Source organism: Electrophorus electricus, chromosome 23 (genome assembly GCF_013358815.1).
Source record: "Electrophorus electricus isolate fEleEle1 chromosome 23, fEleEle1.pri, whole genome shotgun sequence".
NCBI classification, from domain to species: domain Eukaryota; kingdom Metazoa; phylum Chordata; class Actinopteri; order Gymnotiformes; family Gymnotidae; genus Electrophorus; species Electrophorus electricus.
Window position 1 is genome coordinate 12,072,893 of NC_049557.1, and position 24,871 is coordinate 12,097,763.

Consider the following 24,871-nt stretch of genomic DNA (forward strand, 5'->3'; position numbering starts at 1 on the left):
GACATTGCTTTTGTATTAGTTTGTTTTTGTTGCTTTTTAAAAAAACACCCACACATTTCTATCCCATTCTCTTTGACATTGTGATGCATAGTGCTAAGTGAGGTTTTATGTGTATTTCCTTGTCATGTTTTACATCACCTTACACCAGTGACAGAGTGCTCAGTAATCTTGAGAATGTGATGCTGGCTGCCAGGAGCAAACCTCGCTCATTATCCAGTCCTTATCCGGGAGCAAACCTCACTCATTATCCAGGAGTAAACCTTGCTCCTTATCCAGTCCATGGCGGATGATGATATGTGAATGGAAACCAAAAGCTCAGTGTAATGTTTTCATGCTGACTGTTCACGAGTTTTCCTTCCTTCTATGTGAATTTGTGCTTTAATAAATAAACCATGCAAAGTCAATAAATACAACATGTGAAGGTGAACATGTATACATAGGTGAAAAGCATACGGAAATGAATGAAGCTGTGTGAAAACAACGCATCCGTATTTTAATGTTTTTGGGTTTTTTTCTATTTTGCCAGATAAAGTCATTAGGCGTTTCTTTACAAAACGCAAGATGTCCCTTACCGAGCCTGAACGCAGCTCGTGCCATCCGGCCTAAGGCTGAGGTGCCAGCGTGCACGCGCTTTACTGCTCAACCGGGCGTGTGACGTCTTGTGCAGGGCGCGTGCGACGCTCGCTCGGGAGGGGCTTTCTCTGTAGTTTCCTAAGCAGGCTGACGTTCGTCTGCATTAGTTAGCGGCGCTAAGAATTAGGCGGTGGGGGATCGGGGCCGAGCAGCATGGAGCTTTAAACAGGAAACGTCTGTGTAGACTCGCGCTGAACGCAGGCGGTTACACCAAAGAGGAAGAAGCGAGTATCTGCTGGTCGGTAAGTTTAGTTGAAGTTCATGGGCGGTTTGACCAGGCGGAGACGGTGCCGTTAGGGGCACAGTTCTGGTGTGTTAGTCTTAAAGCGCAGTTTTCGTAAACGTGTTTTGCTCGTTTCCGCCTTTTATTCGGTGGTGGACGGTTAGAATTCGAGCCGCGGGCGCAGGAGTTTGTTTCGCTTTTGTTGCCGTTCATGGCGCCGTAGGCTGGTTATGGTTTTAAACGCCTTCTCCTCCTGTGTGCGGAGAAGCAGGCTGTGCTACGCTTCCAGGTGGATAGGTTCTGCTCCCGGGGGTAACTACCAACCTGCCCCTAACAGGAGGCTCCTCACCCGGGGCGAGAAAGTCCCCCACATTCCCGAGACGTTATTACATCGTTTACAACTTTCCCGGCGTAATGGATTCATGGTTTAGGTTTTCACCGACACCACAAGTCCTTTAAGGAGGCTTATGCAGCTACTTTAAACTGTTTGCTTGTTTGCTGTCCTGTTATTTAATTGTATGTCCTCAGATGCCATGAAAATGTATCTTGTTCCACAAAAGAAATATGTTTTACTGCCTCGCATTGTTTGTAGATGTTTGATTTTCCACTTCTACAAACGTATCAGTGTTAGTGGCAATATGACGTCCTTGGCACGAGTGTAGGAGCCCAGTGGTGCGGACGTCTCTCTCAGTATCAGGGAAAGACCAAAGAAATCCACTTCTACTTTTTCATTACTCTTGTTATGATTAGACAGATAAGAGCTTGACCTAATGTAATATCTCTCTCACTCCCCCCCCCATAGCATCTGTTCTCCTTGGAGCTGCACTCTGCCTCTCACCCCAAAGCACCTTTATCAACATCCTCTGTGTTGGGGGGGACAGGAAAGTCAAAAAACCCAGCATCACCTCCTGTTGTTTGTGTTCATACACCCCACCAGCCCGGCCATGTCGCTGGCCCTGAAGCAGGTCTTCAATAAAGACAGGACGTTCCGACCCAAGCGCAGGTTCGAGCCAGGCACCCAGCGCTTTGAGCTGCACAAGAAGGCACAGGCATCGCTGAACGCAGGGCTGGACCTGAAGCTGGCTGTACAGCTGCCGCACGGCGAGGATCTCAACGACTGGGTGGCCGTGCACGTGGTCGACTTCTTTAACCGCATCAACCTCATCTACGGCACCATCAGCGACTCGTGCACGGACCAGACCTGCCCGGTCATGTCCGGAGGGCCCAAGTATGAGTACCGCTGGCAGGATGAGCAGCGGTACAAGCGCCCTACGGCTCTGCCCGCCCCCACGTACATGAGCCTGCTGATGGACTGGATAGAGATGCAGATCAACAATGAGCAGATCTTTCCCACCAACGTCGGTAAGCACACCAGCGCCAGGCTTCTCCTCTATGGCTCGGACGCTCTGTTCACTTCCAAATTCAGACGAGGCGTTTTAGGGTCGCAACAACACTCTTGATGATGATAACTTAATTAGAAAAAAAGCAAAGAAAAAATAGCACAAAGTTGTCTGCAATACTGTTTTTTAATCATATTACACAGACAGCTATCTTAAGAAAGTACAAATGCACTGGCCAGTGTAGTGGCTCCTCTGCAGTTGTTCTGAGCCTTTTGCCATCTGTAGACCACAAGTTTTTCCATGTGCTTGACATTAAACAGCAGAGAAATAAATTTTAAATACACAGAAAATCACTTTCACATCAAGTGTTGATGTGATCATTTTTCTGTATCTGATGCAGATTATGCCCCAATGTTTATTATTCAGAAACATTGGGGCATTTAAAAAATGGTTTAAAGAATTGTTTCACAAGTGAGAAGAAAACAGGTGAATGTTCTAATAATCTGCAAAGTATGTTTAGATATTCTAATTATAATCCGAGTTAGGGTTAGGACATGACTCAGCTGCAGTATAGCATGTTAATCCACATTCAGATTATGAGAATTTAAAAAATGTATGAGACAAAGCAGGGCCAACTGCTGTTAGCTTGAGTCAGATTTAGCTGAGAATAATTTGAGAATAACTTTACTCTGTTGGTAAGGAGTGTATAAGGTCTTACAGAGCAGGTACATTTATATACAAGTAAACAGAACCAGAAAATGAAGAGGGGGGGGGGGCATTTTTGGCCCTGCCACATCAATGCCACCGCTGCCAGACATCCCACCCTCACAGTCATGCAGGCGTTGCCTTTTGGTTCGCAGTGCGCAGGATCTCGATACCCACAGAGGAAGTGTTGCTGCCTTCCTGAGTACAGCTGTCTGAGTCAGTGTGTCAGCTTTCATGAATCTTCATCAGTTTACTACATCAGAATCACAGAGACATTGTGGCACTGACTACAACTACCTGTAAAGTTTGCTGTTTCGTTTCTTCATCTTTTATAAAATATATATATATATATATATAATATATATATATATATATATATATATATATATATATATATATTATTTTTATTTTTATTTTTTTCCCCCCCAATGTATACCTAGCCTGTCTCTAGTGCTGGTTGGGACTCTTATTTTAGCGTCATGAAGTCCATGGCCTCAGCTCAGTGGCAGGCAGCAGTGGAGATTTTTACCGTGTCACTTGTATTGATTGCGTGTGTCGTGGTGGCTCTCAGATTAGCTGCTGTGTTTGGTGCGATAGCTAAGAGGAAGTCACAGAGGTAGACTGGTGGCTGCGGGTGACCTCACTAATGCGCAGGTTTCTAATGCCTCTAAAGAGGTCATCAAGAACATGGAACCACAGCCAGTCTGGATCGCCACAACAGCAGAGGGTTTGTGCGTTCTGTGTGAGCGTTCATTAGCTGTTTAAGCGTACGTTAGCATAACAGCTAGACATGTTAGCACAGAAGAACTTGCTGAAGTTTAGCACAATAGTCCCAGTTTAAGGTACATGTTTTTAGTCTACGTTACATGTATGTTTGCTGCCGTCAACCTATAGCATTATATAAATCAGTAAAATAGCTGAACCATTAAAAATCTAATATATGTCTGACCCAGATGCCACTGTGAAAACAACTTGTTTGTATTGTTGGTTTAGTTACTGCAGTGATGCGATGTGTATTTCAGCCCTTCACTCTCACTGTCTGCTTCAGAGCTGGTGCTATGTTGAGAGGTGAAGCTGTCTCATTCGTACCATGTCTCACCCCTTGTCTGACTGTCCGGTCGTTCTTGATTGTTCTCCGGCAGGTACTCCCTTCCCCAAGAGCTTCTTTCAGGTGGCCAAGAAGATCCTGTCGCGCCTCTTCCGAGTGTTCGTCCATGTGTACATCCACCATTTTGACCGTGTCAGTCAGATGGGGGCAGAGGCCCACGTTAACACCTGCTACAAGCATTTCTACTACTTTGTTACTGAATTCAACCTTATAGACCACAAGGAGCTGGAACCATTGGTGAGTGTGTGTGTGTGCGCGTGCGTGTGGATGGATACACTGCAAAATCTTTGTGTGGAGAGTGACTGCATGTGTTCACATCAGTTCTATTTTGTCTCCATTTGTAACTTTATATTTAAATATATAAATATAGAATTTAAAGGACAGGACTCCAAAAAACGTTCCTATAAAGACAGGGAGGAAGACGTCTCACTGTGACAATCGAACCCATCGCGGATCTGCTTGCTCTAACTGGAAGTCACATCACAGTGACGCGTCTCCATCAGTCTCCCACCAGCTCTTAATGAGAAACTTGTAACTCTCAGAGCTGAAAAAAACCTACGCCTTTCGATGTCATTCTCTTACCGTCTCACTCAGTTTGTGCTTTGGTGAGTGACTGTATGTCTCACTCTCTACCAGTGTGCGTCTCACTCTGTCTCGCTGCCGACTGAGCGAGCCGGCATCTCACCCCTGTAGCTGTGGAAGTGAGAACCTAATCTGTAGGATCAGGTGACACCGTCCGGTCCTGTTACTGATCTCAATGCAGTCAGTCACGTGTTTTGTGAAGCACAGCACAAAAGCTCACGATGATGTTCACCATAACAGACAGATCTGAGAGGAGACTGATGTGTGTTTAGCCGTGTACCATGTCTGGTATGTAGCTGTGGTGTTTGAGTGATGCAGACACCTGACGCTGGTGAAACTAAACCACTCCCTCTTGCTGTCCAAACAGAAAGAGATGACATCACGGATGTGTCGCTGAAAGGGAGAACGCCGCCAAAAGACCAGCGGGACCAATGAAACGATGAGTTAAGGGGGAGAGAGTGAAGTAAAAAGCAGTCTCCAAAGACTCTATTTTTATAGACTTAAAGTACTGTAATATTCTATAGCAAGATACATGTTAACATCCCTCCTTTCTTTGTGTAGGTGAATGTTCTTACTAGAAACCAGTATTAGCAATTTTCATGTTTTGTTTTCCTCACAAAATGATTCAGAATCATTCCAGTACTTTTTTTTTTTTTTTTTTGCTGTTTTTACAGTCTGAAACATACAGATTATATTTGTGAATATTTATGTATGTATTTGGGACATTAAATGTATTCTGATAGAAATGTTTACTTTTTCTCTGTGCTTTTGAGATGAGTTAAAACTGCACAATAGACCAGGATATGTGAGACTGTAATCAAAAACTGAGGTTAGTTTAGTGTGAGGCTCATAGAAACACACATCACTCACTTTAGAAACATCTACCTAGCAGCTACACTCACTGGCCTCATTGATGGGTACACCGGTCTTAAAGATTGTTTACATTTACAGACTAGCCCACCTGTTGCTATACACAGTTTGCCTGGTACCCTCTACACCAATGGTCACAGGTCAGCTTCTCTGGAGCACTGTTAATGGGGTAGAGACAGGATGGAGGACTGTCCTCAACCAACCAGTGTCAGAGATGGACTGACTGCACGAGAACTGATGGACTATTGCCGCCAGCTACAAGGCTGGACATCCATATGGCATTTCTAATTGATGATAAAACAAAATCTAATATAACAAGGATGTGTCTAATTAGCAAAGGTTACTTTTTTGTTTTGTTTAGTACAGTTCAACATGCCTACAGTGAGATTCCACTTCATCCTTTTTTACACAATGACCTAATTTCCTGTAGGCTTTAAATGAAACAATGAAAGCAGACTTTTTAATTACCTTTGCAAAGTTTTAATACTGTAATACTGCAATTTTGGTGGTCAGAATTGCAGGATTATAGTATTAAATCTTTGCATATGAGAGACTGTCTCTCTCTCACACTCACACACACACACACACACACACACACACGTCCAATAGATGGAGCCAGAAGCACGATTTTCGCGTCGAACTGACTGCTGATGAAATATTGCATATTTAGACAAACTGGAATGCGAGATTATTCTCCCGTCTCCCCTAGCTACTTTGAACAGTCTGTTCACTGACTTAGTTATGACAATTATGCAACCGTGATTATGCTTCAGTGATTCACACAAATATCCCGTTATTATGTTTGCCCTACATACCACAAATTAAGGTTATAAATGAGATTGAAATATTGTTTCATTTTGCCTTTGGCGGAAGGGGAAAATTAGGGAACCACAGATATGTATGTCAAACTAAGCAACAAACATTACCTAAATGCTGCATTTATGAAACTCGTGAGCTCCAGTAATTAGGTACAGAGCGCGCACGCTCAGTTATTTCCTCCGCGTGTCTGTACAACTGCTGAATTTTCCAGAAACTTCCACCTCCGTCTTACTGTAAATACAGAAGAGCTGGAACGTCACGCATTCAGCTGCTGAACCTGCATGTGCAGCAGAGACTGTGGACATGCATTATCGGGAATTTAGACATTAGGAGAACGCCTTTATCCAGAGCGATTATAGTACTCAGAGAAGTGAAGTGGGGTTAACCAAAGACCAGACTCAGCCTGCTCGATGCTTGTCCAACCACAACAGAAAGAAACATTTGGCTTAGCTGCATATTTCCAAACCCTGCAGTGAATCAACGAGAAGGACCATTGTCTGGCGCGTGGGATTTATTATGGAGAGTAAACATTTCATAGAAAGGAAGAATGTTTCTATCACGTTCCGCTCCCTTCTCGCGGTATTCCACAAAACGCCAGTTACTTTGGTCCCCCGAGCCCTGGACGCCTCGTGATCGTGTGTTACGTGCACGCGGCAGCTGTTGCGCTGCAGTTTGTTGGGTTTTCTGGAACGTGCCAGAGAACTCGAGAACGGAAACAACGCGTCACTGCGCGGGGCAGTGACGTCACATAAGAGCCGCGCGAGGCGACTGCACGAGCGGGCTGGTTCAGAGCGGTTAAGAGTCAAGTCAGAGGTGTCTTGACAACAACCGTTAATTTTACAGCATCATTACACAGTTTGTGTTCTTTATCAGTATCTTAGAACAAAGAGTAAAGTCAGCTTTGCTGACTAAGCTATCCAGATCGACAACTATTTATTGATTTATTATTTATTTACCAGACATGGGCGTGTTCCTGAACCCTTGTTTGTTTTTGACGGTATGTAAACAGAATAGATTTGTGGGCTATCGTTGGGTGGTATTTTTCTCCCATTTTAAATAGCATCTTATATAAAGCTAAACTTTTAAGTAAGGTGGGCCTACACATCTTTAAATGTGCCAGAATGTGTTGACATTGCTGTTGAGCGTCTTTATGAGCACGTTTTCGATGACTCAGCGTTATTGGGGTTGAGGCACGTAGCGCGCGTTATCTGTCCGAGGCCGCGCTCGTGGTGTCTTGATTAATGACGTTTAAGAGCAGCGGAAGCTCGCGTTTGAATGTCCACGAAGGAAGCGTGATTGTGTAAGACGGGCTGGGAAACAGGTTGTTCATCTGAGGAGGTATTCTCTTGTCTAGGTAAAATTCCTCCCGTCGGAGAACAAAAGCCTATTTCTAGACTTTATTTCATTGTTGTGTTTTCACTTTATTTAATAGCACTATAGAAACGAGACCGTATGTCTACTTCAACAAATGCTCTTAGCTCAGGTGATAAAAGTCTGATAGATTATTCCTCATGCACAGATAATGGTACACAATCGGGGGAGATCTGGGGTTTTTACATAGTAGCTGGAAAATCTACACAGCCTTTATGTAACAGGAGTAGAAACTTGGATACACATACCTTATTTACTTCTAATCTCATACCATCTCTCTCTCTCTGTCTGTCTCTCTCTTTCTCTTTTTCTGTGTCGCTCTCTCATAAAAAAAACACGCCATACACTGGGTTTGTATTTTACTCAAATTTTTAAAAATTAAAAACTTTATCTGAAGTAATATTTTGTGAACTGTACTCCTCATACACCTACAGTTCTTTATCTTACCCTTCAGAGACCTGCTATGTTCAGGCTACATTTGTGTTGCTTTCCAGCCTCAGCACACCTGAGGCAGTTAAACGAACGCTCCATAATACTGATCTCCTAATTCAGACACACATATGCATGTTTATGAATGTATATACATGTCTGAACACTCCTGTAGAACCCAGGCCATTACAGAACAGCTTCATTCATACATTTATAGTGCATGCATGTACTGCTCCTCCCAACACATTAGTATGAGATGTAAGACTGCTGATTGCATGGCTTAGGAATCCAGGTACACATGCATGTACTGCAAATGTGTATGAAGTCTACATGTGCACCATTAAACACTCCTGCTGAGCTCAGCCACTCCGAGGTCATCGGTGTGTCGCAGGTGTCCAGCTGCTGTTTTTGATTCCAAAAGTACATTTCTGCGTGTTCCGTAGCGGGAGTGCTGTGTAGGCCCTTTTACAGTGGCCCGTGCCTGCTGGTCTGCGAGGAACCACCCCTCCTGGACTTGGAGCGCGGCTTGTTGTCAACATGTCTGGGGATTGCGTCATGCGGTTCCCCCCCAAGCGGTGGCTGGCCGATTGTGCAATGTTTGCTTCTGTTTTCAGGCTGGTGCCACTAGACCAGAATACTCGAGGCAGAGGGGGAGAGGGAGCGAGGGAGAGAGGCAGGGAAAGGAAGAGAAAATGAGAGCGGGGGAAACTCCGCACAAGGACGGAGAAAGGGTGGGAGATATATAAAGAGCCAGAAGATGTTCCTCTTTATGGAGAGATGAAGGACGGTTTGTTGGATGGCTTCATGGAAAAAAACATCCTAAGCACTCTGTAAATAAAGAGAATTTTTAACTCAGTTCGTGCTGTGTGGTATAAGTATCATGAGAACTTCCCACTCTCTCTGTGATTAATATTCTTGCTGCCTGCAGTAACATATCCAGTCAGAGAAAACTAGTGCAGCAGTCTAGGCAAGGCTACAAAAAGAGAAAGAAACCAACACAAGGAAAGGAAAAAGGACCAAATATATGGTCAACATTGTTGTCATGCAGAGAAAGATGCCATGTTACCATGTTCTTTCTGTTTCTTGGAATAGGTCTTGTAAAGGAATCATCATTACATTGAGGTATTTAATTAACACTACCGTGAGAGCATCGCACGTCTGGTTGAGCAGCACGTCTTGTGTCAGAGTCCCTAGCTTAGTGTTCAGCTGGAAAGTTTGAATACTGAATTCAAGCAACTTTTACACTCTAAAGGTGTTTTCATCTCCCAGTGGTGTCATGTGTTATCACTGTGAAATCATTCACATTTGTTTGTATTTATTTATGATACGAGGATACTATCCATCAAATTCCTGGTAAGTGTTAGAATATGGTAGTTTCATTCCTCATGTTTGTCTAATTTATAATAACAAACATTAATTCTGGAATTTCTTTTGACACTATTCTTCAGTAAGACATATTTTAAAGATTTTAAATACATGTAAGATTCATTTGTAAGTTGTATACTTACTAAAGAATCTATTTGTGCCCCTGCAGCCAGTGTTGGTTCACCCTGTAAAATCATTTAAATCATGAGGTCTTTTTTCTAGAACTTAAAGACCACTGTTTCTGTACTTGAAGTAATAATTCCATAGTAGTATGTAAGGTTAGTGTATATGACTTATATGGTCACTTGCCTCGTGGTTTAAGCGTTATCCATGCTTAGTCATTAAGTGGTTAGGTGACTTGTTACAATATTGCAGAAACTTGCATCATGCAGGATATATCTCGCTGTAGCCTATAATGGAACACATTGCGAGATTAGATCATGTGCAAAACAGACTCGGTGTAAGATTATTTTAAAATGCTTTTGATTACTCAACCATTTTTTGTGATATGTCTCTTTTATGCCCGTTCTTTCTGGAAAATTAACAAAGCAGTTGAAATCCACCATAAACACAGCACGTCACAGCCCCATGTGACTCTCTCTCTCTCTCTCACTCACTCACTCTCTCACTCTCTCTCTCTCTCTCTCTCTCTCTCTCTCTCTCTCTCTCTCTCTCTCTCTCTCTCTCTCTCTCTCTCTCTGTATCAACAGATGGGACGTGTTAACTGTGGAAGTGGGTTGTGCCAGCCGAAGGAGACCGTGTGAGGTTATAAAAGTCACGACACAGCTGAGCTGTGGACCTCCAACCCAGAACCATCGGTATACGGCCATCACCTGCTGCCTTCAGAGCAGAAAGGGTCGCGCAACGGCGTCAAGACTGGAGCTTTAACAAGAAATAACGGGGTAAGGATACATTCCAGCTACTGACATTTACTATTTATAGTTTTAGTACCCATGGCCTTTTCTTGTAAACGAAAGAAACGAAGTCAGAGAACAACATCGTTCAGGTTAACTTGCAGCACAAGGCGTTAGAACATGGGGTTAGCTCACTGCCAGGGTTTGTTGGCGTTAGGGTAGCTGGGGTAGATGGTTTAGAGGTGGCGTTAGGGTAGCTGGGGTAGATGGCGGTTTCGCTTGCGGACCTGAGAAGTGCAAAAATCAGGACAAGTAGAGCTATAACTTGTTTGTTGTTGCTTCTTGTTTGTGGCTGTGGGCTAATGTAGCTCAGGTTGGCTAACGCTAGTTGTCTGAGGGAGCGTATTTTAACAACAGCTAGCTAGATATGTAACGTTAGCTTATATATATTGTATTATATCAGCTGTAACATATTTGTTTAAATAGTTTAATTGTGACTGGTACCTTAATTTAACTCTGATGAACTGTCTAAATTGTCTGTACTCTATCTTGTCTATTTCACCGAGCAGCTAGTTAGCTGTTAGCCAGGCATTGCCGTATCGCTTGTCAGATTCATAGCCATCTACTGACTAGCTCGGTAGTGTTTGGTGTTTTAGTGTTAGTGTTTTAGTATTTTTGTGTGTTCCGTTGCCTTCTGTAAGTGTTTAATTATATGAATTCACGGTACTGAAAGTGTTGACTCTGTCAGTGTGACAAGATGGTTTAGCTAGGCTAGGCTGGCGTTTTTAAGTCCTGGTTCTTCTCGGTTTAACTTGGCGGGCATGTTGACACGGCAGATCCCCTCGCGCTGTTATTTGTGGACTGGAGCGCTGAGATGTTTAAATGAGATATACAGTAGCTAACTTAGCTTAGCTACATGCCCCTGGTAGTTATACAGTAGCTACATGCCCCTGGTGCATCTCGCTGGAGATGCATGCAGATGGTCTTTCCCAGCTGCAGACATGCTGAAACCATTCACATTTTTAACAGGTTTCCCGTTCAAAGCAGCACGGTCACCAGACACATCGGAATAGCCGAGTGAAGTCCCTCGATCTAAGACCACCGTTGTCGCTGCGGCCGCCAAACCCAACGAAAAGCACCGAATCGGAACAAAAATGGTGCAAAACAAGATCGGAACTGTAACCGGATTTCATCGCTCCTTCAAGGTCTGTTGGCGCTAATCCCGTGCTTTTGAGTTACCCTAGTCTTTGAATACGTGTCGTCTACAAACTGAATTACAAAGCCTTCATACATTAGTTATTACATATCACAGCCCGTGGATGGCTCTGGTTATAAATGCAGTTGTAACTGATGTAGGACACAGAAATGTACCCAGACCTTGAAGCGTGCTGTTTGAATATTACAGCAAGATTACTGCTCAAATGTACCCCCATGCATATGCTTTGCCTGGAGTTTACCTAAAATTTAACATTGCTTTCTTCCAGGGCCAAAATCCTTTTGAATCAGATAAATTCTCCAATACTGGATCCCTTCTTGAAACTGCCTTCAATTTTGATTGCCCCCCCCGCCCTGGTGAGAATCATGTCACTTATGTTACATCGTTTGTTGCTTCAAATGCTTCACACTGAATACTTATTTTTCTGGATAAATCCCATGTTTATGCATTGCCCTGCTGCTCCAGCTGAGGTATTTTTGTTTGAGAATGCTGACGAGCTTCCAAACCCACTGACATGCACACTGCGGTTTTGGGAAGACTGTGGCTTTATCGCTGTGATGCGGGATGCGTCTCCTCCTTTTGGCTGCTTCGTCCGATTTCCTGCCGTTTTGCTTTTTTTGTGGCCAAACCTCCGTCCTCCTGTCTTCTAGAGCTGATCTCGAGGTTTTTCACTTCCCACCTTCCTTTGTTTTCTGCTCTGACTTGAAGACATGCCATCCAGCCAGCCAATCGACATACCCGATGCCAAGAAGAGGAACAAAAAGAAAAAGCGTTGCCGAGCAACGGACAGCTTCTCGGGGCGATTTGAGGGTGAGTGTAGCGGCATGCAGCTGCCCGTGTTCATATAGCAGTGTGCCTGGAGGCCTGCTTCTGTTCGGTCCTTGTGTTCATCTCTGTGCTTTTCTGTTGGGCTTGTTCACGTGAAGTCATGCAGGACCACTGCGTGCGTTTGGCCTTGGGCTCATTTTAATGAAGTTATTTTCAATTTCAGATGTGTACAAACTCCTGGATGAAGTCCTGGGGGAGGGAGCGTATGCAAAAGTCCAGACCTGCATCAGCCAGATCACGCAGAAGGAGTATGCTGTGAAGGTAAGCCTTGCCTCCTGCTCCTCCGCTGAAGTCTGTTGGTCGTTGCGGCTGTCATCAATGGGCTGTTCTCTCTGCTGGATGTAAGTGGTTAAAACGTGGCTGTTATGTCTGTGCTGTACGCCACTAGCCTTTTGGGTCCACGTTGTTTTAAGGAAAAGCTGTCAGATCTGCGGCTGGGACCCAGGGCTCTTCCTCTGTCCTAGACATGCCAGGCTGTGGATCCCAGCCACACAGGGCTGCTTGTGTTGGTATGAAGTCGTCTCGGATGACTGCTGTGGTTAGTGAGCTCAGTGGGTGACGTGGTTTGAGATTGGGTAGCTAACTTGTTAAAAGCCCAAGAGTTCTGGATAGTAGTTATATAAAGTTGTTGTTCATTTGAGCATGTGGTATTTTTTTTGGAAGGGGGGAGCATGTGATTTAAAAAAAAAAAATTGTGTAGTAATCTTCAAGGTTTTATGGCTTAATGTGTGATGCCTAGATAAGAACTACAAATGTTATCTTTGTTTTCCAGCAAACTCTTGCCTTGATGTAGTGTAGCAGTTAACATAAGTTATTAAATGAGCAGTTAAGGATTATCTTGGAATAAATCTCGTCTTGGTTGTGTACTCTACCTCCCTTACCTGTTTGTTTTTGCTCAGCGATGAGGACGTTCACGATATCCCTGCTAACTATAAATCTCTGTGCTGCCATCACGCAGACATTCAGTGCTAACTCAGCACAGAAACCACCCCTCTTGTTTTTGTTAAACTGTTAGGGTTAGAACAACCAATCAGAGCTCTTGGGTGTTCACAGCCTCCCCCACTCTTAAGACCTATTGGCTAGGAGGCTGTCTGCTCACGGGAACATTATGTGCTGTTCTGGCATGCCTACCAAAACACACATCTCTGAAGGGGGGGGGGGGGGTGACCTGAAGTATTTCCCTTTTTTCTGCTGCTTGAATGCTATAGGCGTGGCGTGGAGATTAAACGTTATATGCCTGAGGCAAATGGTTTTTTTTGTTTGTTTAAACTTTTTACGTACTTTCAGGAAGTTGTGTGTTGTGAAATACTCTGGGTGTTTTGATTTTTACAGAGGCACGTGTGCATGGGTACAAAATGTGCCATAACCCTACTTTGCCTTTCCGTTCACCCACAGAACCTTGCATATGTTAAAACCTCTTACACAGGTTTACATGTGCGCGAGAAATCAGTCATGGTTTTGGGTCCTTTTGTAAACAAGTGAGAATAGGGAGAAATGTTCTTCAAAATTCTCAATTCAGAGTTAAATTGCAAAGACATCATGCATTTAAGGTCAATAATTAAAAGTGCTTTATCTTCTGATTGCTGTGTACTGTGTCCTCGTTTAAGACTGGCTGTGTGTACCTGGGCTTCTGTGATGTTGTTTATTTGAAGAAGTGCTTAAAGAAGTGCTTTGCTCTCCTGTAAGGCACTGAGTAGATATCTGCTATAGGTCGCATTGCTTAGGAAGGGGGTTCATAGACTGGGAGCAGATGGCTTGGACACCCCTCACCCCCCTGGGTAGCGGGGGAGTGTGGGTCTATCCCACACTGCTCTGATGTGAAGGCTGAATAGAAACAACCCTCCTAGCCTTTCTGCCCCTGGCTCCCTGTTCCATCACCCCCGCAGACCTGCATATGTTCAGTAATTCTGGCCTTGGACATCGTGTTTACAAGCCTGGCTTAATTTATAGAGTCGCACTTTGGTTCAGTGTCCCTTTTAAACTACTACAAGGGTTTTGTGATACTTCTGTCCTCAGCCCCAGTAAACCTTGAATGCATTCCCTCTCTGAAACTTTACAGCCGTGCTGCAGGCGCAACCCCCCCCTCCCTTCTACTGGACTCGTGACTGCGTACTTTATACTGCAGGGATCAAATAGCAGGGAATCTTGATGGATTTCACTACGTCCACGTTTGTGTCCCTGTCTTGGTGGGGGAGGTGCTCGTCAGAGTCTGCAGCTGCAAGCGTGCTGTGGTAGCGTCCAGGATCCCTGGGGGACGCTGTGCCAGCCCCAGATGCCGCCTCTAATTCCAGCCCCGTATGGTACCCTGCCCTGCTCTCGAAAAGCACAACTAATCCATATGGATTAGAGCTGCACGTCCAGCCTGTTTGATGTGTCTCCCCCCCCCCCCCCCCCCAGGACCCCATGAGGCCATATGATTCTGTGTCAGCAGCTTCTCGTAGAACACAACCCCAGCATAACCTAAATTACTAAATTTGGCTGGTGCTGTTGTTGATGTGCATTTTATTGCCAAGGGAGGATGACTTGAATGAATCTTGTGAGGCTCTCATGTTTGACAGCTTTGAATATGGGTTAGAGTATATTTATATATTAGTGCCTGGCCTCTCCCCCTGCTCCTGCTGGCCCTGGGGACGTGGGCCCTGCTCCCATCCCCCAAGCAGAGTGATTGTCTGCATTGGTTACTGAGACAACTGTCCCAGACAAGGGGGAGCATTAGAAAGGCAAACGTGTTGAGTCTTTCTGAGGTTGGCACCACGTTAGTGTGCTCCCACCTAGAGCTTTGATCTCAGCATGGTGTCCCTCTTGTCTCCTGTAGATCATAGAGAAGAGACCAGGACACAGTCGCAGTCGGGTGTTCAGGGAAGTGGAGATGCTGTACCAGTGTCAGGGACACAGGTAAGACCTTCCTCACACCTGCTGTCTTCACTTAGTCCCACGTAACATGTAATGAAATGTAATGGGCAATTATATATTATTTTAACAGAACTAGAACTACAAGTCACAAAACCTTTGAAAGCTCAAAGTCATTGTGATCATAACATAAGAAACTGAAGTTCATCTGGGAGCCGTTCAAGTGTCTCACCCGGACACACTCGAACATGAGAGAGCAGCTGTGTAATGCTATCTGCAACTGCTCTGTGCTTGGAAAGCAGGCTTATGACATGGGTTACTCTGGGAGACAGGGACTGTTCTCTACACCTGAAACCCAATCACAGGGTCTTTGTCTCCTCCAGAAACATCTTGGAGCTTGTGGAGTTTTTTGAGGAGGAGGAGAAGTTTTACCTGGTGTTTGAGAAGCTGAGGGGAGGTAAGATGCTGCCTTCTCAGACCTGGCGTGGAGGGTAAGGACCATGTGACCTGCGGTGTCGGTGCACTAACGTCCTGTGGTATGCACTTTGTTTCCTAGGTTCCGTCCTTACTCACATTCACAAGAGGAGACACTTCAGTGAGCAGGAGGCCAGTATTGTGGTGCAGGACATCGCAAGCGCCCTGGACTTTCTACACAACAAAGGTGTGTGTGTGTGTGTGTGTGTGTGTGTGTGTGTGTGTGTGTGTGTGTGTGTGTGTGTGTGTGTGTGTGTGTGTGTGTGTGTGTGTGTGTGTGTGTGTGTGTGTGTGTGTGTGTGTGTGTGTGTGTGTGTGTGTGTGTGTGTGTGTGTGTGTGTGTGTGTGTGTGGCCTGTTGTACTAAGTAGTACTGATTTACAGATGAGGCCCTCAGAATGACATCACAGATGGGCTATATACAGAGACCAAGGCGCTCAGGTTCCCAGAATGCACTCCTCCCTGTCTTGTGCCAGACTTGGTCTCCTTGTTTAGGACCTCTTCTCTGAGAAGGGGGGTGAGGGGAAGAGGTGGCTGGGGGTCTGTGGCAGGGATCTCAAATTGTTGCGCGATTGAGTTTCACCCATTTACTGGAAAGATGTGCTGTGGAGTTCTGGGAATACTAACGCAGAGGCTCGGGAGTCTTCTGCGCTCCCTGCCTCTGGGCGATGGCCTGAATGCCTATTCTTAGCCGCTCTTGGCAACAGGCTGTGATGGAAACACAAACTTTTGCTGTGATGCTCTCTGCCCTTTGTGTGCCACGCACAGTCCCATTTCATCCTCTAAACCCTGGAGAACCAACTGTGTGTGTTTCTCTATAGGCATGGCTCACAGAGACCTCAAACCTGAAAATATCTTGTGCGAGTATGAGGACAAGGTGAGTTTTTTTTTTTTTTTTTTTTTTTTTTTTTTTTTTTTTTTTTTTTTTTTTTTTTGTTGTTGTTGTTTTTTCCCTCCTTCTCTTCTCTCCTCTCCAGTTGTGTAAAGAGGCAGATTAATCATAAACAAGGGTTTCGCCCGTGCAGTTACTCTTGGTCACTGCCCTCTGAACAGACCAGCAGGCTCTGTGAGGTAACTTCCTGTTGGTGTGTTACAGATTTCACCTGTGAAGATCTGTGACTTTGATCTGGGAAGTGGAATCAAGCTCAACAGTGACAGCTCTCCCATCTCTACTCCAGAGCTGCTCACACCGGTAGGTTGAGCCTGTGATTCTAAACACTACAAAGGTAATATTAGCACTGCTGTTGGGGTAATGGGGATGTTGTGAGCGGTTTAGGCATGCAGGCCTGCTTTGTTGTTTCTGACGATCAAATGGATAAGCTGGGTATTTTTATGGTGCTGTTCCTTATCAAGAGGCCCTTCCTTCCACGCTATTGGACAAGCCTGGGTGGTGTCAGCCAAATGGGCAACTCCCATTGGCAGGAGGAGGAGAGACTCCAGCTGGGTCAAGGACAGGCTTTATGGCTGGATGGGAAGTTTTTGAAATGGAGGAGTTCTCCTTGGCTGTGCTGCCTAGACGAGTTATCAGAGCAGTGCTGTCCGCACCATTCCCACCCTACACCTTTATCTGAGTAGCCTTCTGTTGGGTCATCTTATATCACCAAGTAACTCACAGATAAGGTGGTGTTTTTTTTTCTTTGGCATAACACAGGTTGTTGTGGCTTTTAAGCAGAGTTGAGCTGTTTTTGTGAATTGGTTGTGTGTAAGGCGCTCCCATCCCTAAAGGGAATGAGACGGATAATGACAGGTGAGGGAGAGGTGGGTGGTGGATGGCATGGAGAGTTTGTTGGGGGATTTTCTCATAACCCAAGCGGGGGGGTGGGTCCTCATGGCTCAGCTGGGACGTTCACGCGACTGGGGGCTCGCGTGGTTGGAGGGTGAGCAGGGTTGCATGCATTCGGCCTGTACAGTGGCCACTGTACCTGGGAAGTGGGTGGTTTGCCACGGTAGCCGTAAGGAGGATTTCTCTTTACAGTGAAGGCTGTGCAGGGTAGTCAGTTGATGCAGGTTGTGGACTTCAAACAGGTGCACACCAGGCCAGTCTCAACCAACCTGCCTGAAATGGAGCTTCACATTCAGTTTGTTGGTTTTTTTTATTGTTTGCTTTTCTTGTTCTGCATGTGGGGTTTGCTTTGACTGTCCAGTAAATCCGTTTCTAGAAATCATGTTGGAATTCAGACAAGGACATGCTTTGTCTTCGTCCCAGCAAAACATACAAGCAAAAAAAGAGGAACGGCATCAAGTCCGGCTCACAATTCCTGGAACACGTTGTGCAAACAGTAGTTCGCAGTGCCCACAGCAGAACTCGTGATCAAATGGGAATTGAAAAAAGTCCCTTTTCGTGGAAGCATGTTGACTGGTGGCAGGCCTTCAGCTCAGCTTTCTGCCCCGTGGCCTGACCCTCTCGCCAGACCCGTCCTCTTTGGAAATCTTTTCTTTGTTTGGCCTCTCTAGTAAAGTGTGGCAGTGAGGAAGGTGTTGAGAGAAGTCCCAACCCCCCCCCCCCCCTGCCTGCTATGCGCCTAGCAACTGGGTTGTGATTGGCTGGCTGCGAGAGGGAGGGAGAGCGGCAGGTCTGAGTAGGAGGGCCCTGTACTGAACTGTGCACTATGCACTCATTTTATGCAGTATTTTGGGGACATGTTCGTTCGTTCGTTCTCTGCACTCAGCTGTTAGTGTGTAGTAGCTGTGTTTTTTTTTTTTTTTCATATTTTGATTAAGTCTTGTGGATTTCCGCATTCCACTGTAAGTGCCTGCGACTGCACAGGTATCAGCCAAGCTTCAGGGAACCACAGCGGATTCTGAGAAACATCTGCATGTAGCTTCCTGTGAAGTCAAGCACGTCAGATTGCTTGCACACACACACACACTGAGGAAACCAGTGAAGGGGAATTCGGCACAGAGCTGGTATGACCGCTAGCTCTGGACTCTGGTAAAGCTCTCTGCCAGCTGAGAAGCCACTTCCTCATCACATGATCGGGAAACCCCCGTCCTGAGGCGTGCAGGTGCATCCTTGCAGGTCAGGTGAGACACGCTCTCTTCCAGCCTGGCTGCGTCGTAGCCTGAAGCATCAGCGCTGCCTGACGCGAGACCTAGCCGCTCTGGCGCTGGCTGAGGTGAGCGTGCTCGGTGCTGCAGGTAATCCCTCATCTCCAGCAGAGCCCAGACTGCCTCCGGATATCTGGAACGTAAAATTCCAGAACGCACAGCTGTCAAAAAAAGCTCTTGATCTGATGCGTGGGCCGTCTCTAGCCCCTCCCCCTGATCTGATGCGTGGGCCGTCTCTAGCCCCTCCTCCTGATCTGATGCGTGGGCCGTCTCTAGCCCCTCCTCCTGATCTGATGCGTGGGCCGTCTCTAGCCCCTCCCCCTGATCTGATGCGTGGGCCGTCTCTAGCCCCTCCGGATTGGAGCCGAGCGGTAAAATCCTGCATCACGGAACAGGCCTTTGTTCTGTCATTGCATTCCACAGTTCCATCTGCCGATGTCACTTAAAACAGTTCATTGCACCGTCTGTGCTGTGGTGGGAGGGGCTTCTTTGTCCAGGCCGTGTGGGGGGTGAGGTGGGGTGGGGGATGTTGGCTGAAGGCTGGCAGAAACAGGCTAGCGAGGAGGAGGGGGTGATCTGGAACAGCGGGGTCTTTGTCTGTGGCTCCTGGATTCCTGCACTGCGAAAGTTACATAAGGACGGTGGGACAGCTGTGTTCAGGACCTAGCAGCCTGCATTAACACCAACACACAGCCACAACAGTCGCCTACATGCCACATTGACATTGGTGAAAATACTGCAGGGCTGTCAGGATGTCGTTTCAGTGAGTCTGCTATGACTCGTGTGCTAGTGCACTGCTACAGCTACTCAGCTAACTTTAACATCTGTGTAAAGAGCTTTAATGTGAAGTCCTAATGTCTCTTCGATCAACTGTTTGGGGGAAAAATGCCCCACAAGTGCCAGTTTCATAACTGTGACCTTTGTTTCACAATTATGGTGTTTAATGTGGCGAAATGGCTCTTTTCATTGGAAAAAGTTGAAATGCTGGTCAAGGAGAATCAAGTGGATCAGCCTGAAACCCTGGAACCCCAAAACCCTGACAGTTTGAAACAGCTTCTGTTTTTATAGCCTACTGAACTCTCACTCTAGAGTATCTTGTTTGGTGTGGGTTTGATTTCTTGATGCGTGCATGTGTGCGTGCTGTATATGATTGTCGTGGGTGTGTTTGTTTGTTTACATCGCATGGGCATGTCATTGTTACATAAGTGGTGTACGGAGAGGTTGTTCTGGGTGTTGTGCTCCCGTTTCCTGTCCTCAGGGTTTGGCCAAGTTTCACAGGTTGGAGCCGACAGGCTTGACGCCAACCAGCAGCACAGAACGCACAACCCCCATCTCTCTCCACACACACACAAACACACACACACACACACAAACACACACACACACAAACACACACACACAAACACACACACACACACAAACACACACACAAACACACACACATAGATTGTCCCCTCATCAAAATTATGCAGTATTTTAATTTAAAACGGACACAACCGGTCTTGGTTCAGCTGAGAACTACAGCGCCGATGATTAGTAGCTTGAATATTTCTGTTGGTTTGAGGATGTCGTTGGTTTCTCTAATCTCATTTCTGACTTCCATGTGACTCATTCTCGGAGACACGTGACCCTCGTCAATAAGACCTGTGCCCCTGGTTGGACAGAAAGCCAAGCTGTACTTATACACCAGCAGCGCTGTTGACAACCCAGGTGGCAACTGTTTGCTTTGTTTTCAAAATAGCTCTCTCGCTCTTTCTCTGCAGTGCGGCTCAGCGGAGTACATGGCTCCTGAGGTGGTGGAAGCGTTCAGCGAGGAGGCTTCCATCTACGACAAGCGCTGTGACCTGTGGAGTTTGGGGGTCATCCTCTACATCATGCTGAGCGGATACCCTCCCTTCGTGGGCCACTGCGGGAGCGACTGTGGGTGGGAGAGCGGAGAGCCCTGCAATGCCTGCCAGGTAACCCTATCACCATGGTAACCAGCTCCACCAGCAGCAGCCCAGACACCGCCCCCGTGTGTAACTCCGCCCTTTCCTGTTCCTCAAAGAACACACTGTTTGAGAGTATCCAGGAGGGCAAGTACGAGTTTCCGGAGAAGGAGTGGGCTCACATCTCTTCTGGTGCCAAAGACCTCATATCCAAACTGCTGGTGCGGGACGCGAAAAACCGCCTGAGTGCTGCTCAGGTTCTGCGGCACCCGTGGGTCGAAGGGGTAAGGAACTGGGCTGTTCTTACCTTACCCGTCAGGATATGTTTAACCAGGGTGGCGTTAACTACCCTGGCTGGCTGCCCTGTTGCAATTAGGCAGAAGGTTAGCATTAGCTGTGGTATGTGTTTGTTTATATGGGGTAGGGGGGGACTGAGTTTAAAATCTGAACTCGCATTTAAATACAAGGTTTATTTTTGCTCTTCCCCAGGGTGCTCCTGACTCTGTGCCGTCCTCCATCCTGCATCAGAGGTGAGGCATCTGGACATTATTCTATTGTGGGTTTTTTTTGGGGTTTTTTGTCAATTAAACATTTTCAGAGGACTGGTTTTAAAGCCCAAGCCTGATGCTAGGTGTCCCTGCTAGTTTGGCTTCCTCTAGACAAGCCTTAAAATCATAGTTCAACCAACATATGACTCCACATCTCACCGCAGGTCTCTTTGTCTCATTTTGTCTCGTGTGTCTCTCTACACCCACAGGAACAGCAGTGCCAAGGATCTGACGTTCTTCTCTGGGCAGGCGGCAGCCGTCAACCGCCACCTCGCCCAACAGGATGGCCTGGAGGAGCAGCAGCAGGAGGGTGGTGTGCCCCAGGTAGTGACAGCAGGGGCTTGCTCCATGCGCCTCTCCCCTCCCTCCACCTCCAGACTGGCGAAGCGCAGACAGAGGCACAGCGCCCTGAAGGGGGCGCCGGTCTCGGCCGCAGAGCTCAGCCAGCTCCTCGCCCCGCTAGTCATCATAGGGGACTGCGCCTGAGGCGGGTGGGGTGGGGTGTGGGGGTTCAGACCCCCCAGACACTCTCCAAGACGCTGGAAGAGAGATCGGGTTCTCTGCTTGGCCTCCTTTGAATGCCCGTCCACCCTAACCCTCCTCTTCCTCCAAAAAGGGATACCCCATCCCAAAAAAAAAAAAAAAATTTTATATATAATATATATATAATAATATATATATATAATATATATATATATATATGTATATATATATATATATATATATATATATATATATATATATATATATATATATATATATATATATATAAAATATGCAAATGTGCTCGAACTAACAGGTTTCTTGCTAGCCATTATAGCTATTGGTGGCATTTTTGGATGAATTATTCCTGTACAAAACTTAGGCAGGGTTGGGTTCATCCCAAACCCAGTCTCACATGTTCATCAGGCTCCTCCAGCGTTTCTGCTCTCCAGGCCTCAAGGGGGTGCTGGAGGGTTTGAGATGGCTCAGAGGAGGGAGGGGTGGACAGTCTGGAGGGGAATTCCAACCATTTGTCATTTACTTTTAACTTGAAAGGCAGAGCATTTTGAAGCCAGCCAGCTCACACCAAAGGACTACAATATCCACAATCCCCTTTTACTCTGCCCTGCTCCCTTCTTGTGCTGCTTCCATGTTACAACTGGATCCACTGTGAATTTTTTTCAATGAGAAGAAACTTTCATTTCAGGACTGCTCTGCCCCTACATATGTACGCGTGGATGCCCTCGTCAGTAGAATCGGACACTTTTATGCAACCCGTGTTGAAGGTGATCGTATCAGGTGAGGCCTTGGCAGGGCTCTCTGGCTTCAGAGTGCTAGTGTCACTTTTCAAGGCCTTCAGATTTTTGTCATGAGCAGATAACCACCACACCAAACCAGACTGTTTAACAACAGTAAACTTGAACTCTATTATTCAGATTTGTCCTTCTATACCAAAATAACGAAGGCACTTAATCAGTGCACTTAAGTGCAGGAGTGCTGACGTGGAGATGTTTGTTTGAGAATGAGACAGTAAACGCCCCCTTCCAGAGGTTTGCACCCCACACCTAGGAGGGTGTTTGTAGGAGTCATTGAACCTCCCAGACTCGTCTCATGTTCAGATTTTAAAGTTGCCGTCGGGAACACATTTAAAACGAATTCGAATACCAAGTACCTGGTTCCTCTGTTAAGCAACTGGTGTCATTTGACATGGTGCAACAACAGATCCAATATTAAAACTACAAAGGTATCAAGGCCTTCACATTGTGCTGGCATATTTGAATGAGAGTTGAGAGTGTGTGAAGCACCTTTGTGTAATAAAGCACACGGGAGGAGGCTGTCATACGGTTATGCAAGCACAGGTTCGCCCGTGTGACAACTCCTACTAGCCAGAGAATGAAGCGTTGAAAATGTTCCCTCTCGTAAGAACCCAACTACTGTTCAGTCTGGCCATACAGTCCTGAAACTGAAGCCCAGAGGGTACTGCCACATGCATAAACGTTTAAGACCCTTTAAAGCAGGGGAGAAAAATCTTTTAAAAAGCAAGAAAAAAAATGGAAAAGCATTCCAGGGGAGGAAAAAAAAAATCAGAAAAAGTTATTTGGAAAAAGTCTTCCAATGAAATGTAGCTGTATGAATGTGTGAAATGTTCTTTAAGTTTACTTGCGTTGCGTTTGGGCATAACTCCAATGGAGTCTGTGCCACAGTGTTTGAAGCTCTGTTTAGCATTTATTATTGTTTTATTGTTTATTTTTGTTTGTATTGTATCTGTAAGCAGATGCTGTTCAGGTGTTCAGGTGTATATTCATGTTGATGTACCTATGCTGTGCAAGATGGAATGTGTAGGAGGGGGAAGATGAATCCCCAGTGCTATATTCTCGTGTGTCCTGAAAAAAAACCAAACAGTTGAAATGAGGAAGCCAAGCCAGCGGGGGCAGTGTGTCACTAGTTACCTGCATGTCCTTTAGTGGTAGTTTGGTTTGTTCCCCCCATGAACATTTGATGACGTGGGACTAAACAGGAAACAAGACTGGGTTGTTTGTAAAGTGACGCTTCTTGGTCTGCTCATCTGTATTCAGACTTAAACAGGCTTGTACTTGTTTTCAAACATGAATGTCACCAGTAAGATGAGGAAAAAAAACAAAGCAACCATCCAAGTATATAACCCTGTTAAATGTTAAATGAACATTGCCTGTTTGGTAATGGGGGCGGGGGGGTGCATCAACTGAATGACAGTCCTTGTGTTGTGCCTGTGAGCTGACAATTGGACACTGATTGTAATTTTTTTAAGATCTTTCTACAAGTATGTTTTTGTGGAGGTTTATGTCTTACAGTAAGACTTACTTGAACTGTATATGCAGCCGTTTTCTCACATTGTACTCGGGGAAGCTACCTTGCAACAAAAGTCATAAGCTGCAATAAGGCAATCACTTTTGATTTGGGGGGAAAAAAAATCATCTTGACCACTTCTCAATTCAGTATTTCATATGCCATTTTTATTTTGGATTATCCTGTCCTGTTTATACTGCAGAGATACCAAACTTTGGAGTTGTTCTTGGATTTGCGTTCATAGAAGTCTGGCATTGGGCGTCCTTTCTACATGCTGACGCACGCCCAACGCCAGTCACCCACTCCTCCCCATACAAGTTATGGACTGCCTTGAGTTGGATGTGAATCCAGTATCCCCAGACTTATTTTGTACTCTTTCATGTGAAGTGTTGGGACGGCATTGTTGTGGCTTGCATTACAACCCCATTGTGAGAGCCAAGGCAAAGCTCACGACAAACATGCTGTGTTTGGGGGGGGGGGTCTTGAGAGGACAGGAATGTGGTTGAGATTAAAGGAGCTTGGATAGCTTTTGGGCTCCCTCGTTGTTTTGCCATGTTAACGGGGACTCCCGTAGCCCGTCCGCTAGTCCAGGAGTGGTTCAGCACATTTACCCCAGCCCACGGTACTCACGGGACAAATGGCAAACACAAGCGGATCTTTCACCTTCAGTCCACTGAACCCGGAGCAGACTCCGTGACTGCTCACTGTGGCTGCTCCTCCACCTCTGGACATCCGCGCCTGGTTTGGGCTTTCTCACAGGACAATAAGGGGAAAAACCCACATAAAGAAGCACTTTACTGTACCATGTGACTGGCTTCAGTTCACTCGAAGCAAAACTTATGACTGTTGTTGCAGATTTTTGTATTGTTTTCT

General features: G+C 45.9%; 2 protein-coding genes and 1 long non-coding RNA gene across 4 annotated transcripts; all 3 read left to right on the forward strand.

Annotated features, from left to right (window-relative positions):
- Window positions 1-674: 674 nt before the first annotated feature.
- On the forward strand, window positions 675-5,341 carry mob3a (MOB kinase activator 3A). 2 transcript variants are annotated; one of them, XM_027006511.2, is made up of 4 exons: window positions 675-875; window positions 1,794-2,218; window positions 4,044-4,246; window positions 4,959-5,341. In XM_027006511.2, exons 2-4 carry the CDS (start codon window positions 1,801-1,803, stop codon window positions 4,986-4,988), a joined length of 651 nt encoding a protein of 216 aa, XP_026862312.1. In that variant the 5' UTR covers window positions 675-875; window positions 1,794-1,800; the 3' UTR covers window positions 4,989-5,341. The 2 variants fall into 2 exon arrangements, with proteins under 2 accessions (XP_026862312.1, XP_026862311.1); XM_027006510.2 differs by having other exon boundaries at window positions 676-875; window positions 1,659-2,218.
- Window positions 5,342-7,094: 1,753 nt separating this feature from the next.
- LOC113575100 lies at window positions 7,095-8,935 on the forward strand. The gene is made up of 2 exons (XR_003410382.1): window positions 7,095-7,277; window positions 8,695-8,935. It is a non-coding gene; the product is annotated as an uncharacterized LOC113575100 (long non-coding RNA).
- A 1,265-nt stretch (window positions 8,936-10,200) lies between these two features.
- On the forward strand, window positions 10,201-21,836 carry mknk2b (MAPK interacting serine/threonine kinase 2b). The gene is made up of 14 exons (XM_027006425.2): window positions 10,201-10,347; window positions 11,329-11,504; window positions 11,784-11,871; window positions 12,224-12,325; window positions 12,507-12,604; window positions 15,159-15,238; window positions 15,577-15,650; window positions 15,750-15,854; window positions 16,488-16,543; window positions 16,763-16,858; window positions 20,478-20,672; window positions 20,762-20,926; window positions 21,132-21,172; window positions 21,400-21,836. The coding sequence occupies exons 2-14, from the start codon at window positions 11,454-11,456 to the stop codon at window positions 21,674-21,676; spliced, it is 1,428 nt and encodes a 475-aa protein (XP_026862226.1). The 5' UTR covers window positions 10,201-10,347; window positions 11,329-11,453; the 3' UTR covers window positions 21,677-21,836.
- The last annotated feature ends 3,035 nt before the right edge of the window (window positions 21,837-24,871 follow it).

Excerpts from the sequence above, each read along its gene's own strand:
- mob3a (XM_027006511.2), top strand. The coding sequence starts at position 1,801 with ATGTCGCTGGCCCTGAAGCAGGTCTTCAATAAAGACAGGACGTTCCGA. Across the intron at positions 2,219-4,043 it reads GATCTTTCCCACCAACGTCG|GTACTCCCTTCCCCAAGAGC; the intron begins GTAAGCACACCA and ends GTTCTCCGGCAG. Across the intron at positions 4,247-4,958 it reads ACAAGGAGCTGGAACCATTG|AAAGAGATGACATCACGGAT; the intron begins GTGAGTGTGTGT and ends CTGTCCAAACAG.
- mknk2b (XM_027006425.2), top strand. The coding sequence starts at position 11,454 with ATGGTGCAAAACAAGATCGGAACTGTAACCGGATTTCATCGCTCCTTC. Across the intron at positions 11,505-11,783 it reads GATTTCATCGCTCCTTCAAG|GGCCAAAATCCTTTTGAATC; the intron begins GTCTGTTGGCGC and ends GCTTTCTTCCAG. Across the intron at positions 12,605-15,158 it reads AGAAGGAGTATGCTGTGAAG|ATCATAGAGAAGAGACCAGG; the intron begins GTAAGCCTTGCC and ends TGTCTCCTGTAG.